The 14,746-nt window shown below is 51.4% G+C and overlaps 1 protein-coding gene across 1 annotated transcript; it reads right to left on the bottom strand.

Moving 5' to 3' along the window:
• Positions 1 to 1,649: 1,649 nt before the first annotated feature.
• Nptx2 (neuronal pentraxin 2) lies at positions 1,650 to 13,161 on the bottom strand. The gene is made up of 5 exons (XM_021163467.1): positions 12,562 to 13,161; positions 10,697 to 10,913; positions 5,372 to 5,616; positions 3,613 to 3,792; positions 1,650 to 2,943 (listed from the first exon to the last, which is right to left on the bottom strand). Exons 1-5 carry the CDS (start codon positions 12,988 to 12,990, stop codon positions 2,716 to 2,718), a joined length of 1,299 nt encoding a protein of 432 aa, XP_021019126.1. The 5' UTR covers positions 12,991 to 13,161; the 3' UTR covers positions 1,650 to 2,715.
• Between the last annotated feature and the right edge of the window lie 1,585 nt (positions 13,162 to 14,746).

Genomic DNA, 14,746 nt, shown 5'->3' with positions numbered 1-14,746 from the left:
CAATGGGCTCCAGGGATTCCTCTGACTCCCACTCCCTCCACCCCTGGCCCCCACTAGAACTGGTGTTATAGGTGCTGAGACCTTGTGCTCAGCTTTAGAAACCACGGGTGTTAGGGATCTGTCCGACACTACTTGCGCAGCACTTTACAGACTGAACCATCTCCCCGCTTCCCACCAGGTACCTTTCCATGGAGAGCTGCCTGGCTGGTAGTCTCAACATGAAAGGGATTAAAAATAAACTCTTCTCCACCAGCCTAATCACGTAGAACTCCAAAGGCCCCCAAGCAGGGCATCTGGCCTAATTTCATGTTCTACCCAACACTAATGATGTTCAGTCTGCCAAGTAATAATTCACATTGAAAATAGACTTCAGAGACCTCTGTGACCCACCAGTCTTGGTTTGGGAGGCTGAGTCCCACTGAGCCTCAGAATGAAGTATATCTGGCATATGATGTCAGGTGGCCCCCACTGTTAGATGCCACTTCCACATAATTGAAAACATTGCTCTGCTGTTGCCAAGAGAGTAGATACACAAATGGAAAGTGGTGGCAGTAAAGAGACTGTCACCATGCCAGCCAGAGCCAGGTGGGCACACAGAGGGGACTCTGGGAGGATGCAGTGGCATCTGGCCCTGCAGAACCAAAGACCAGAAGGCAGAGGTGACTAAGAGTGAGCAGGGGAAGGCACAAGGCCTCCAGGTCCAAAGGCTGGCTGTGACTCCAGTCTGCCTTTCACCAGCTATGGATGCCCAAAACCTGAACTGAAGAGCACTGGCTTGATAAAGTGCTTGCAAAAGGACCTAGGTTCTAGGCCCAGAACCTGCTGAAGAGAGACAGGCAGCCGAGCCTACTTTGGGAGTTCCAGGTCAGTGCACGTCTTGACATTAAAAAGTAGGGAGGAGGCCGAGGAGATTTCCCAGTAGATAAAGCTCTTACCACGTAAGCTTGTGGACTGGAGTACACAGAAGTGTCTGTAACCCAGGCTTTCCTATGGAAATGAGAAGCTAGCTGGCCTGAACACAGAGGCAAACAAGGAGGAAGAAAAGGACCAACACTGACCTCTGCACATAAACCAATGGTACACACACAGGCATGTGCACACACACACACAAAAGATTTTTTTAAGGTGGATAATCCTTAATGACAACCCCCACATGCACACACATGTACCTGTGTACACACACACACACTTTTCATTGTTCTTTGAACTCACCTGTGAATTGAGATTGGCTTACAGAGAGCTGTGTTAAAGAGATTAAATGAGATGTAGCAAGAACACTTACACAGAGAAAGGGCAGAGGAGAGCTCAGGGGCTTCTTGGATGGGCCAGGGACAGATAGCCTGCTGGACTCCCATAGCATGCTGCCAAAGGAGGGGGACACAGTTGGACAATGCCCTACCCCAAGGGTCAACACTCCAGGTCCTTCACATATGGCTGTGACTGTCCACTGGGGTGAGGTCTCATTAAACTGAAGCAGCTGTGCATCTGCCAGGAAGCACAAAGCACCACCCTCCCAGACGAGCTGGGCTCCAGTTGTGTGTGTGTGTGTGTGTGTGTGTGTGTGTGTGTGTGTGTGTGTGTGTGATAGGGTGGGGTAGGGAGAGGAGAACGAGAGAGATAGGGGGAGGGGAGAGAACAAGAAGCTCAAAGCATCTTCCGGTGCATTTTAATCAAAATTCCATCATCACAAGAGCTCTTGTGGCATACAATGTCAGGATGGGCACATCAAGTTGGTCCTACAGATGGAACATCCATGGATCCGCACTTCAAACATGTATGAAAAATAAAATATATAATATTTATAGCTTTATAAATTTCCCCACTGAATCACTTTCTCTTTAAAATAAATTATGATATATGATGCAGCCTGGAGTCACTAAGCAAGTAGCAGCCAAATGACGCCCGAATCTCCAGTTCCGGGGGGAAATACTTGATGGGGGACGGTCAGATGCTCACAGGAACCAATGTGGCTTACAAAACAAGCTCACTCTTCACAGTGGGCTGAGCATCAAAAGGAGGGGAGGCTTCTAATGGCTGTTCATCTTTTGTGGGGATTGTTGTAGAAGCTGCAAATGAACTTTTGGCACCAGATGAGAAGAGCAGCCCCTCAAAGCCAGCCCAGCAATGATCCTCCTGAGAGGGGGACCTTCTCCATGGCAGGGGGTCTGCTCTGGGGATGCTGGGGATTGTCTGAGCGGCTGGCCCTCCAGCAGCTGCAGTTCCCTCAGAGGGAAAGACCAGAGTGCACATGACAACGAGGGAAAGGCCCTATTTCAGGGGCTTCTGTGCAGAGTTCAGTCAAAAGCAGGGATGTGCTACACACACAAGGGACCTAGGCCACGCCGGTAGGATGACCGCACAGCCATCAAAGGGGACAGACAGGAAGTACACATGAGACACCAAGGATCCAAAACGACAGGCAGGGCTGGGCTGCATTAGCATTTACAGGGACTGGTGGAGAGGCTCACAGACTTTACTAGAAACCCCAGCAGGAAGTGGCTCAGGACTCTTCCAGGGATTCTGTCACTACCCCCCCAAAAAAACTGACAAAACGGTAAGGAACCAATGAGCCTAAGACAAGGGCGGCCACCCAGCCTGCCTGAGAGCTCCGGCTCTTTTCTGTTCAGGCCAGAGGTTTTAGGTGAATGGGGAAGAGATGCCTCGAAGTCCCCAGAACAGCCTGATGGATCGTGGCCTCTGGGACAGAGAGGGCAGCTACAAGTCCAGGAGCCGCTCTTCACAGGTCTCCACAGGCCACTTGGAAGCCCCTCCGAACACATCGACGTTGTTGTCCACCCACGGGATGATGTTGCCGGGCATGTTCGTGGAGCAGTTGGCGATGTTGATGATCTCCTGCGCCCGGAGGACGCGGTCCCATATGTTGAACTGGCTAAGCTCTCCAACAAAGGCCTGCGTGGCGTCAAATCTGCCTCCTACCGTGTCCTGGAAAGTGGAAACGGGCATGCTGGGATAGCTTCACAAGCAGAACCGGCCTCCTGACTCTCCAGGGAACGGAGAGGGAGGGGACCACATATTCCACAGGTCCTGAAGCCTCACCCACTTTACACAGGGGAAACTGAGGCAGTAGGGGAAGACAGTCACCTAAAGCCTGACTCTCAGTACCTTTCAGGGGTGAAGCAGTGGACCTGAGGAAGGAGGCCATGCATGAGTTTGCAAGCCCCCACGTGCTTACTCTCTGTCACCCCTTACCTAGATAGCAAGTGTCCCAGATCATCTTTTGTCCCACGAGCCCACTGCCCCCGCAGGTACACTACATCTTTCCTACATGGCCTTCGCTAGATTCCGGGATCCTGAGCCAATAGTTCCAGGGAGATTTCAGTTCTGCCACTGTGTACCAGGTAAGGCCAAATGCAGGGGCTCAAAGGGACACTGGAGATGCCTTCCTATAGTGCTGACCCACAAGGCACTGGACCCGAGCCACTATATGACCCTGTGATTACAAGGACATTCCCACAGCTTGGTCATCACACAACCAGGGAGCTTGGCTGTTAGAACAGTGGCAGGGTTTGGGAGACCTTGGGCAAGGGCATGGGGATGCCGGGTAGCTGGGTTGGGCAGCCTCCTTGGTAGCATCCGTGAGAGAGTACCCACCTGCTCTTGCCCCAGGATGAGCACACCCCCTGGCTTAATGGGGTGCCAGGGTGCCAGGTTTTCCCCGGTGCCCAGCTTCTCCCCATCCTGGAACGCTTCCCACATGCCGTCTCGAGTGGTCCAGGTGATGCAGATGTGGTGCCACTTCCCGTCACTAACAAACAGCGGCAGCTGTGCAACCTGCGGGCATCAACATGCAGGTGAGGACTTGCCAGGTCCGGATCCCACAGATTCCTCCAGCGAAGGAATGTCACCTGGGTTACTCTTCTTCCCACAGTCCAGGACTCCTGCTGGGATTCCCATCCCTGTCTTGTGAGTGACACACCAAACCCCATTTGCCTTGTGTGTGTGTCAATCAGGAGACTGGGCAAAGCCTCAGGACACTGGGCATTCTTGGTTCTGGGCCTGGCTACCGACTCCCTTACTAAGCTAGGCTCTGTGTAAAACCTGGCAGGTAGCACTAAGAGACCTGTGTGTGTGTGTGTGTGTGTGTGTTTGTGTGTACACCAAGCCTGTGTCAAGCGAAGGTCTGGAGACCTCTATACGCATATGCGTGTCAGCACAATACAGGAGTGTGCACATACAGACCCTACACTCAACTACAGGCCAGGAGCCTGTGAGCACAAGGTTGTGCTGTTGTTACCGTTGGTCTCCTAGCAACCTGAAGTCTCCCTCCCAGGAATTGGATGTTTACAAGAGGTCTAAGGGGAGAGGAAAACAAGACTCTCAGGGATTACAGTGTTATTTAGAACAATAAATCCGTGGCTCGGGAAAGCTGTTCCTGCTAGAAGCCTGGGAGGCTCACTCCACTCCACAGAACTTCCAACTTCTCCACAATGCTCCCAGAGTAGGCAAACTCCATCCAGTGGCAGTTTGATAAAGATCACAGGCAGGCACGGTCTCTTCTTCACCTATCCCAAATGGAGGCTGGACCTGGGCCTTCTACAGCAGGGGCAGCCATTCAAATGCTGGACTAGGGACATTCTTTTATTGTGTTGGACCTGACTTTAGGAGAAAAGTTTGAGTCATTTGTTTTCAAGACAGGGTTTGCACGAGGTGGCTGACTGATCAGAGGCTCACAACTAGGCTTTCAAGGAGTGGTCCTTACTTCCTGTACAAACGGAGCTTCTGCTCTGGGGAAGGCAAGGCTATGGAAGAGAAAGAACAGTTGCCAGCGGCTGAGAAGGGCTGGGCGGGAGTTGACTACATGTACATGGGGGTGTGGCGGTGGGGCTGTTTTATATGTTTATTGTGGTGTGATTATACAGCTGTCTGTATACATTAGTCACGGCCAGCTAAAACTGAATGTACGTTTAAAAGCTCAGCTTTGCCATATGTATAGTTTATCGCAATAAACCCAATCCCTTTAAAAATCTACACTCTCACACAGGTGCCCTCGACCAGAGCATTTAGGGAGAGCCACAAACGCTGCCTCTGCCTGTGGGGTCCTGCCTTCCTACTCCTTCCGCTCCGTTCCTGTGACATGGGAATCCTCAACTGCCTGTTGTTGGCCAGACTCAGAGCTGGGGTCTCTATAGGCTGCAGATATCCTCTGCCACCCCAATCCCACGGTCAGCACTCTGGAAAGGAAATGCCTCCTCCTCCACACTGAGGAGGGCAGCCACCACACTCCCAGTCAGTAGCTGAAACAGACTGTGGCTGGCCAGGATCTGCTCTGTGTGCTGCCGAACGCCAGCAAGTGCTGATGTCCTCCAGTGTCTGCTCCCCTGGGCCCCAGGGAGACTCCAGCAGGCCTCACCTTGTCGTTGATGAGCAGCTCGATGGGATTATTACCCCACTCTATCAGCACAATCTCATTGGCTTGCCCGGGCACAGCGTAGGAGAACGGCGTACCGATGCCTGGCGAGGCACTGGACCGCAGCCACAGGCAGATGGTAAAGGCGTACAGCTCAGGCAATGTCTTCTTGATCTTGCCATACAGGTAGTTTGTGCGGAGAGGAAGGGACACTTTGAATGCATCTGGTGACTTGAATGCACTGTTGCCTGGGTGGAAGGAAAAGGGGTTGCAGCAGGGTGGCCTGGCCAAGTACCAGGACCCATCACTCAGGCAGGCCAGCACTCCAGCTCCTGGTCAGAGTGCCCAAATCCAGCAGTCCTGGGACAGTCCTTGACTCCCAGGAGCTTACACTCTGGTGGGAAACCAGTCTAAAGACAGTAGGAGGGGAAGAGGGGAAGGGGGCGGGGACTTCCTCTAGGAGACAGTGACTAGAGGAAGTCCAAAGGGCCGGTAAGGGACCACAGAAAGCCTGTGACACAGAAGACCCGTGGGTGAGAATCCCGACAGAGGCACCGGCAAGTACAGCCCTCCAGGATGCTCCCAGAGGTGTGAAGGGAATGGAATATTTTGTGAGACATACAGTAGACACCATAGAGAATTTATCTCTACCTTTTCTTTTTTTTTTTGAGATGGTCTCATTGTGTGCTTTTGTCCTGTAATTCCTACTCAGACCAGCGATCCTTCTGCCTCTGCCTGCTAAGTGCTGGCATTGAAGTTGTGCATCCCATATACAGCCTATCTCCATCATTAAGGCTAGGAAACGAGGTCTCAGAGCGCGAGAAATAACTCAGCAGCTAAGCGCGCTTGCTGCTCTTCCAAAGCGCCCTGGTTCAATGTCCATCAGTCACATGACAGTTCACAGCCATCTGCACCTCCAGTTCCAGGGGATTTAATGCTCTCTCTGGCCTCCACACACGGCATACATACATATGCCTATGCATATATACATACACATAAAACAAAAAAAAAATTAAGAGAACTCTTCATTCCTATCTGTTTCTGAGTAAAGGCCTTGCTATGTAACCTGTAGCCCAGGCCGGCTTTGAACTCACAATCCTGCCCTAGCCTAGTGTCTTAGGGTTTTGTGCAGCAATCAAACCCTAAAACACCTAGCAAGTATCGGGTTTTTAAATGTATGCCGCCACCACCTGCAAGAGGCTTCTTTGAATTCACAAATAAATCAGACAAAAACAAAACGCCCAACTCTGGTCCTTTCTGATCATCATTGAGTCTCACAGTCTCAATGACTAAAAGGGAGAGGAAGGAATTAGAGACACTGGATTTAATTTTCTTGTTCTTCCTCAATCAAGTCTTATTTCCTCCCATCTTTCCATGAGCACTCTGTCCCTCTGTCTTCTTTCTTAAGGGCAGGCTTTGAAACCCAAGGGACCTGGGTTTGTCTCCCAGGACCAGAGCACTTGATAAACACTGTGGATGCGTGAGCCTGCATCACCTGTAGATGATCACCACCGCTCAGGCAAAGGAGTCAGGCTTGAGGTGCACACTACAGCTTTCCTCAGAAGTGACAGGACAGCCCATCTCAATCCCCGCTGGGAACCCCTTTGCTCCTGACATAACCTTTCCTTCCCAAGAGAAGGCTGCATTGCTGGACTGTTTTCTGGAATGTGGGATGGGGGTGGGGGAGACAGATGCATGCACAGGTGCTGCGCCCCTCAGGCTAACACCTGGCCACAACCTTAGACCCTCTAGACCTTACTGGGAGTGGTAAAAACCCCATCCTCCCCCCATCTCAGGCTGTTCTCATGTACATGGCACATCTGAAGTCTTTGAAAACAAACTCTTACATGGCCTGGGACTTTCAGCATCATCTTGACTTAAGCTCAGATTAATGTACAGTTCTGTTACCCAAAGTTTGCAGGAAACAACACGATTCTGTGAGTGGCCATAGTGACAGTTTCCCTGTACATAAGGATCAGATCCTGCCAGTGAAGGGGCCTCAGTTCCACACCCACTCAACAACTACTTACTAAGTGCTCTTAAAGGGCCAGACAACCTTACTCCATCATGATATTCCCAAGTCCCAGGGCGCAGGCCTTATCTGCAGAGGTCTCCTGCACAGCCCAGCAGCTGAGTCCAGGGTCACTTTTCTGGTCTCACTGGGTTTTCTAGCTAGTATTTGCTCCTGCTTCTGTGGTTATGTAGTCTCCCTGATTCATCCTGACCTCCCATGGTAGGCATCTCTCAAAACAGGCTGTGGGCTATGGAGCACCTGCCCAGACTTGGATATCTGACTGTCTCAAACACCAGAAAAAGCAAGCCACTGTAAACACAGGGGCTTGCCCCTCATTATGCTGAAGATACAGAGCCAGACAACACCCGCTCCCATTCTGTAGGTTGTACTGTTGTGTTGAGGCTTCAGAGAAACGACTTATCTAAGGTCACCCAGCTACTGAACCAATAGAACCAGAAGTCCCTCTCTCCACTACACATAGCCACTGGTGCTCAGTCTTCAAGTGGCAAATGGCCGAGTTCTTAATGAAGGCATCATTATCTAATAAGGAGAAATGGCTTCTATGCTCGCAGGTGGGCAGGCTTGCCAATTTAATAAGACTCGGGGTCGGTAATATCATTAGGTCGGTGACAACAGATAGGTTTAATTAGAGCAGGGAGAGCAGAGAGGCAGGGAGGGGCTCTAGACTGACAACTGGTGCCCTTTATTTGAATAAAACAGCTTGGAGGTTCAGAGGAAACTTAGTTAGAACCAATTAAGGAATTAAAAGGCTTGACCAATAAATCAGAAGCTGCAGGTGGTAGACAAGCCTAAGGAGGGGGGCAGGCAGCCTGGGCCTTTGAAGGAGGAAGCTCTGGTTTCTCAGTGCCAAAGCCGACAATTTCAGCACCCAGCCAGCTGCACCTGGCCTGCTGGCCCAGACTCTGAGGCCTTTACAAATGAACAGGTCTTACAGACAAGAGAAATGGGTACACTGGGGACATGGGTGCTGTGCAGAGTCAGCACACCCAGAGCTTCACACCCAGTTAGGGTTAAAAACCCATTTCTTCTCTGGGATCGCTACTAAACTTCTCAGATCTGCAGAGATTGAGAGCATCACTACTGCGACATCTGTACCTGCCATGGATACCTGTTGTGGGGCTAATAGAAGACACCGAAGCTACAGCTAAGCATCTGGCTCATATCTGATGTAGAATGATGAACCCAAGGACAGAAACTCCCCAGAGCCTTCCTAACTGGCCGCATGCTTGAGCCTCTATGGGGCTCAGTGAGATGCTTCTACGGAACCTGGTGGAGTTCCAATTCCTAGTGCACTTCGGGGGCTGAGCATTTGCATACCCTTCTACAGTGGACATAAAGCAGAATGAGCATAAGCTCACAAGTGCCCAGAAACAAATGGCTTACCAGATGGTCATTTTCCTTTAAGACTCATTCCAGAACTGAGTGGGTGGAACACAAGGAAAAAGTCTAGCATTCCTGTGCTGGGGGAGTCAAAGGGAAGTCTGGGCTTGGAGACGGCTCAGCAAGTAAGAATACCATTGAGGAAGTAAGAATACTGTCTTACGGAGGACCCGGGCTCATTTCTGTGCACCCATAGGGAGCTCACGATCACTGCAACTCCAGTCCCAAGGGATCCAACATCTTTCTAGGCTCCGTGGGCACTGGGTGTAAATGTGGTGGTATACATATGCATATAGGCAAAATACCATATACATATACACTTGCTCCTGCGTGTGTGAGGGTGGGCAGGTGTGTGTATACATGAGATGCAGGAGCTCTGTGGTTCCTCTGAACCATTGATGTACAGAGGCTTGGCTCTTGTTAGCCCAGCAGCCTGTGGCCTGTTCAGCTGTGGGGCACTGTTCAGTGAGAACTATGGGGCAAGAATGTGGGTGTCAGAACCAGCATGACTTGCCTGAGCCCTGCCTGTCCCTTCTGGTTTAGAACAGGTGGGGAAGCTACTAAGTACAGCATGCTTTTCCACTGGCCTGGAGTTCAAGGACAGATAATGGAGAGGCTCAGGTTTATGTCACTGTGACAAGTGTCTTAGGCTTCTTTAGCAAGTATCTATAAAGGAAACTTGCCTGCCTGGGAAATGAGCATTTTCTCATCTGTGAAATGGGTAGCATGTTCAGCATGCAGCCTGATACTATGTCCATTCTCCGGATTTATACTGACTTGTCTCCTTGCTGGTAAGCAGAGCACTGTGCCAAGGGAGGCGCAAGGCCACCAAGTCCCCTCTGATTCTAGTCCCCCCTTTCAGTCACTCACTGCTATGCTTCCTCCCTGGCCCCTGCCTCCCAAGGATCCACCGTGATTGTGTGGGGTGCTGGGGGTAGGATCCTGTTCTCCCTCTTGTCAAGCAAGAAAGAATCAGAGGCAGTTGCTCTGCCTGTGATGAAGGCTCTGAGACCCAGTGCATCTCCCGATGTCACCTAGCAGTAGAAGACAGACAGAGAAGAAACTATTTTTGAAAACTCAAGAATCAATGTCAAGTCAGAAATGGCAGCACACACCTGTAATCCCAGCATTTGGAGGCTGAGGCAGGAGGATGGCAAGTTGAAGACCCGGTTAGGCTATATAATAAGATGCTGTTTCAAGCAGCTAAAACAAAACAAAACAAACCCCACAAGAACAACAACAACAACAAAACAGAATCTAAGTCAAATAAGTAAGTCAAGGGAAATAACAGAAAACAGAAAGGCGTTTTGGGAAACCGGGGACTGAATGAAACAATAGCCCATTAACTCATGCTCTCCTTCACCTGACCCTTCTGTTCATGACCAGGGTCACGGGACAGTTTTCTATTGGATGGTCTCCTGTCAATCATGACATTGAACTTGGCTTTGTCATCTTAGTGAATCTGATTCTATACCCTCCACCACCAAACCTAAAACCCCACAGGTCACCCAGAGGGTTAGGGGGTTGAGACTACAAGCTGAAGCATTTAGGAGCCTTCATCTCCTCTTCTGTCTCTCAAGGAAGATTCTGTCTGAAACTTACCTCACACAGCATGAGATGACAAGATGAACAGAGGCAGAACTAGTTACCATTCAGAGGTCAGGCTGTTTATCCAAGCTGGTCTGGAGTGCCTTTGTTTCCCCACCCCCACCCCCACCCCTCCCCAGGGTACTGCTGGTAGGGCTAGGAGCTAATCCCTGTGAGCACAGACATCTAAGGACATCTCCATGTTGTGCCACTACCACTGCTTCACTTATGTCCATAAATGGAAATCCTAGATCTGCCTGAAGTGGTAAAAAGGAGGCCACACTCAGACAGAGCGCCGGGCGGGCAGGCGGGCGCACAGCACCTACCTCGCTCCAGCTCAGTCACCCTCTGCAGCAGGGCGTTCAGCGTGCTCTCGGTCTTCTGCCGGTGAGCCGAGGTCTCATTGTGAAGCAGGGACTTCTCATCTTCCAGCTCCGCCACCTTGCGTAGCAACTGCCTCTCCAGCTCCCCGAGCCTCCGCTGGAGCACCTCTCGGAAGTCGCTCGGCAGCCCAGCGTTAGACACATTTGTGCGGAGCTGGAGCTTTGGAAGGGTGGGAGGGAGAGAGATTCAGGCCAGCTGAATAGAAACTGTGGCACGCAGCTACAGTGACCCAACCACACAGCAAGGAGCGTCCAAAGCGGCATCCAATTGTGCCAGTGGCTCAAAGAGAACATTTTACTGATGCCCCCACCCCCCGCCGCCGCCGCCGCCTTTTTGGTAGGGAAAGTCTTTCAAAGTCAGACAAAAATTACATCCCTGCAATATTTGAAACTTGTGAATCTCACTTTCTCCTCTCGAAAAGCTGCTTTTCTTCTCTTACCAAAAAGCCTAAAAATTTAGGCAACATCTATAATTCTATGTCATATAAAGCCCAAAACACAGGCAAGATTTTTTTTTTCAAACAGTTAATCAATGGTACTCAAAGCCAGCGAGCTTTCATCTAGAAATGAACACGGTCCCCAAGTTCCAAAATGGTACAAGGGCAAAAGGGCTCTGCCATATTCCTGGAAAAGGTCAGGTACAATACGTTACTAAACCCCAGACAGCTCCGTTTTTAATGTAGCCAAACCCTCACTTCCTATTTCTCTCACTCCTCTGCCATCACGCTGGCTCGGAGGCTGCCAGCCACCCGCAGCCATGAGCCCTTGGCAAGCGCCTGAATCCCCGTGTCCCAGTGTACCAGATTATAAACTGTAGGAAACTGGACCTGCTTCGAGCCATTCTCTATTACAAGGGTTAAAATTAAATAATCTGCCTGAGTCAGACTTAGAACTCAAGAAGTGTGAGCTCTCAGTAATCATGACTCATGGATCCACAGATGCTGGAAATACTGTATATAGCAGTCATGCCAAAAGCAACACTCCGATAATTTAGCAATAATTAACACCTGTAATTTAAACCTCATTTTTGCTAATAGGTATTTTTGATAAATGCTGTTAACAGAAATGTCCACACTTCTTAAACAAGGTGGGAAGTAAGATGAAAATTAATTGATGATTTCTCCCCCAAAGTTCCAAATTACCCACGGGAGAAGATAGCGGGATAAAGTCCGTTCCCCAAAAGTCATAGCTAAGGGCATCTTAAAAAAAAAAAAATGCTGACTCCATGAAGAGGCGTCTTTGAGGTTAAGAAGGGGCTTGCTTACATCCTGGGGTCGCTGGCTTTCCCCCTCCACTCTCCTGCAGATCAGTCAAGCCCAGTCCTCCCACACCCCGACCCAATTTGTCAAAGAAAACACCAGATGCCCAGGGGCAGCTGACCTCCGGTGGCAGTCTCAGCACTGGGTACAGCCAGCAGAAGCGTGCCCCGCTTCTGAAAGCGGAGGTTTGCAAAGAGGAAACAGGCTGCCGGGGTCACCGGGTTTTGCCCTCCAGGCTTGGCAGTCTGGGTTCTTTAGGTAAAAACCTCGGTAAGTTCACGGTGAGTCTAGTGGGTAAGTCCCCGCGCGCGACGGAATGGAGATGGGGGTGAGGATTTCACCTTTCCCATCGAACGTGGGGACAGAAGAGGACAAGGAGACAGGAGGCCATCACAGTAAGGTCCAGAGTAGGAGCGAGACTTGCACCCCCGAACTCAGCTCTCCCAGTGGATGGGGGCGCCCAGCCAGCCCACGTACCCATTTCTCCCGCATCCTCAGTCCCACGATCCCGGGGACCACCACCCGCTAGATGCCACCGCGCACAGGTACCTCGAGGCTCTCCAAGCGGTCCTTGAGGGTTTGCAAGGAGCGGCTAAGCTGCTCCACGACGTGGCCCGGGTCCCGCGGCAGGTCGCCCATGGTGTCCTTGCCCGTGGCCCCTGTGCCGCGCGCCTTGCCGCCCGCCAGCCCCTCGCAGCGGGCCAGCTTGCCGGTGAGCTCTCGGATAGCTTCTCGCTGGGCGCCCAGCGTCTCCTTCTGCTGCACGACGGTCTCGCGCAGCTGCAGCACAGCGGCTCGCAGCTCCTCCTCGGGGCTCAGAGCGCCTCCCTGCATGGGCATCGCGGGCAGCGGGCAGCCGGCGCGCGCCGCTTCGGGGGGCAACGCGGTGCACACGAAGCGACTGCCAGGTATCGGGCTGTCCTGGGCTCGTCCCGCGGCCACGGCGAGCGCTACGCCGACGGTCAGCAGCGCCAGCATCTCGCTGACCCGTGTGCTCACTTCAGCATCGGTCGCTGGCTTGCCGTCTGGGCGCCTTCGCGGCCGGCTACGTCTGTCCGAGCGCGGCGCTCGAGGGAACCGCGTGCGGCACGGAAACGGCAGCACAAGCGCCGCCTGCCGTCGCAAAAACCCGCTCTCCGCTTTGCGCGGCGTTCTGGCCCAGGCTCTGCCCGCGCGCCCTTTCTTAAGCTTGAAGGGTGGGGCCACAGGCGCGTGGGGCTCGCGCCGCGCTCTCTGATTGGTCCGACGGCGTTCGCGTCACGCGGAGGGCGGGGCGGGGGCGCGGGCGCATCTCTAAGCTGGCCGGGGCGGCTGGGTTCTGTCGTGGGCTGGGTTTCTGAGACGCGAGTGCAGGATCCCCAAGGCTCCTTAGGAAAGGAAACTGGGCTTCGGAAACGGTCAGAGAAAGCGTTGGCTGGCCCCGCACGGTCAGAGAAGCCCCGGGGACAACTTGCCGCCCACGATGAGAGGTGTTGGCGCGGCTTCCGGCTGAGAAACCCTGACTGAGATGACTCCACTTTCCAAGGAGGTATTCACCCAGCGGGACTCGAACCCGGGTCTTCCACGCGAGCCACCTACGCGGCTCGCGTGGGTTTCCTTGTTCTGGCGCGGGAAGCACGACGGTCGATTGCAGAGGCGGACAGTCTGTAGGCGTACCCAAAATCCCAGGCCCAACCCCAGAGAACTCAAGGGGAAAAACAGAAGGAAAAAAAAGAAAGAAAGAAAGAAACAGACCAGCAGGGACAGAAGTGGGTCCTGGATGCTGCAAGAAAGAAGGGGATGCCCACACAGAAGACCAGGAGGCGGTAGTCACGAGTTCACTCGAAGGTTCTTGTGAGGGGACAATATCCTTCTAGACATGACCTTATTTATTTCCTATGACCTCGGTTTGATGAGAACATCCAGCCGGAATAAACATGATGGGGCCATGGCAAAGATTGGTGCCCCGTTCTTTTTAATGCGGGAATCCAACAAGTCCACTTTACACCTGGAGACTAGTATCATCAGATTCTTGGAGAAAACCTAATATTAATACTCAGAAATCCCCCAAAAGATTGGGAGGGGGGTATTTCAAAATCTTACCCATGGCTTACAAGTTCAGAACAGTTACACACTTAACAGACTCAGCTGGTTTACTGTGAATTAAAAATGAAAAAAAAAAATTCCCCCTTTTTAAAGAAATCCTGTTGCAAGGTCATTAATCACATTATCCATTCTACCAGAAACAAATGGATTTGTCACTTGTGCAAAGAAGCTGGGGTTGATTCTGGAAACAAATTGTATCAAAATAAATGAAATTATTATGATAATACAAAATAGACTGCAGTGATTAATCTCTGGGAACCAAATTCTGACCTGTTTTGCACTTCAAACAATAGCTTCTGTTATGTAAATAGTTGTGGGGTTTTCAAGGACAGTGTTGCTAAATTATAAGGAAAGTTCTATTCATGAAAAATCTCTTCAAGGATTAAAAACTACAGACAGGATATTCAGTCTCCACAGGATCCAGAGCAGAGGACGCAGAAGCAAGGATGGCTCAGGTAAGAATATTCATCAATGGAAAAGGTAGGGTGTAGGCAGGGGGGTGAATACTGGGCTAATGGCTTTGTTGTCTAGACTCACCACGAAGAAGTTTCCCCTTGTTGAATTTGACCTTGAGTCTACCATTTCTTCCTAGACTTTCTTTGGCTACATGGAAACTCAAAAGCTCAAATAACCCCCCCCCCACACACAC

The sequence above is a fragment of the Mus caroli genome, chromosome 5 (assembly GCF_900094665.2).
Source record: "Mus caroli chromosome 5, CAROLI_EIJ_v1.1, whole genome shotgun sequence".
Taxonomy (NCBI): domain Eukaryota; kingdom Metazoa; phylum Chordata; class Mammalia; order Rodentia; family Muridae; genus Mus; species Mus caroli.
Note: the sequence above shows the minus strand (reverse complement) of the source record. Positions and strands in the feature narration are given on the sequence as shown.

What these genes read in the sequence shown, in the direction of transcription:
- Nptx2 (XM_021163467.1), bottom strand. Translation starts at nt 12,990, where the DNA reads ATGCTGGCGCTGCTGACCGTCGGCGTAGCGCTCGCCGTGGCCGCGGGA. An exon ending in GGTGACTGAGCTGGAGCGAG is followed by an intron (nt 5,617 to 10,696) that starts GTAGGTGCTGTG and finishes CCTTCCACCCAG; the next exon opens with GCAACAGTGCATTCAAGTCA. An exon ending in AGCTGCTCATCAACGACAAG is followed by an intron (nt 3,793 to 5,371) that starts GTGAGGCCTGCT and finishes TGATGCCCGCAG; the next exon opens with GTTGCACAGCTGCCGCTGTT.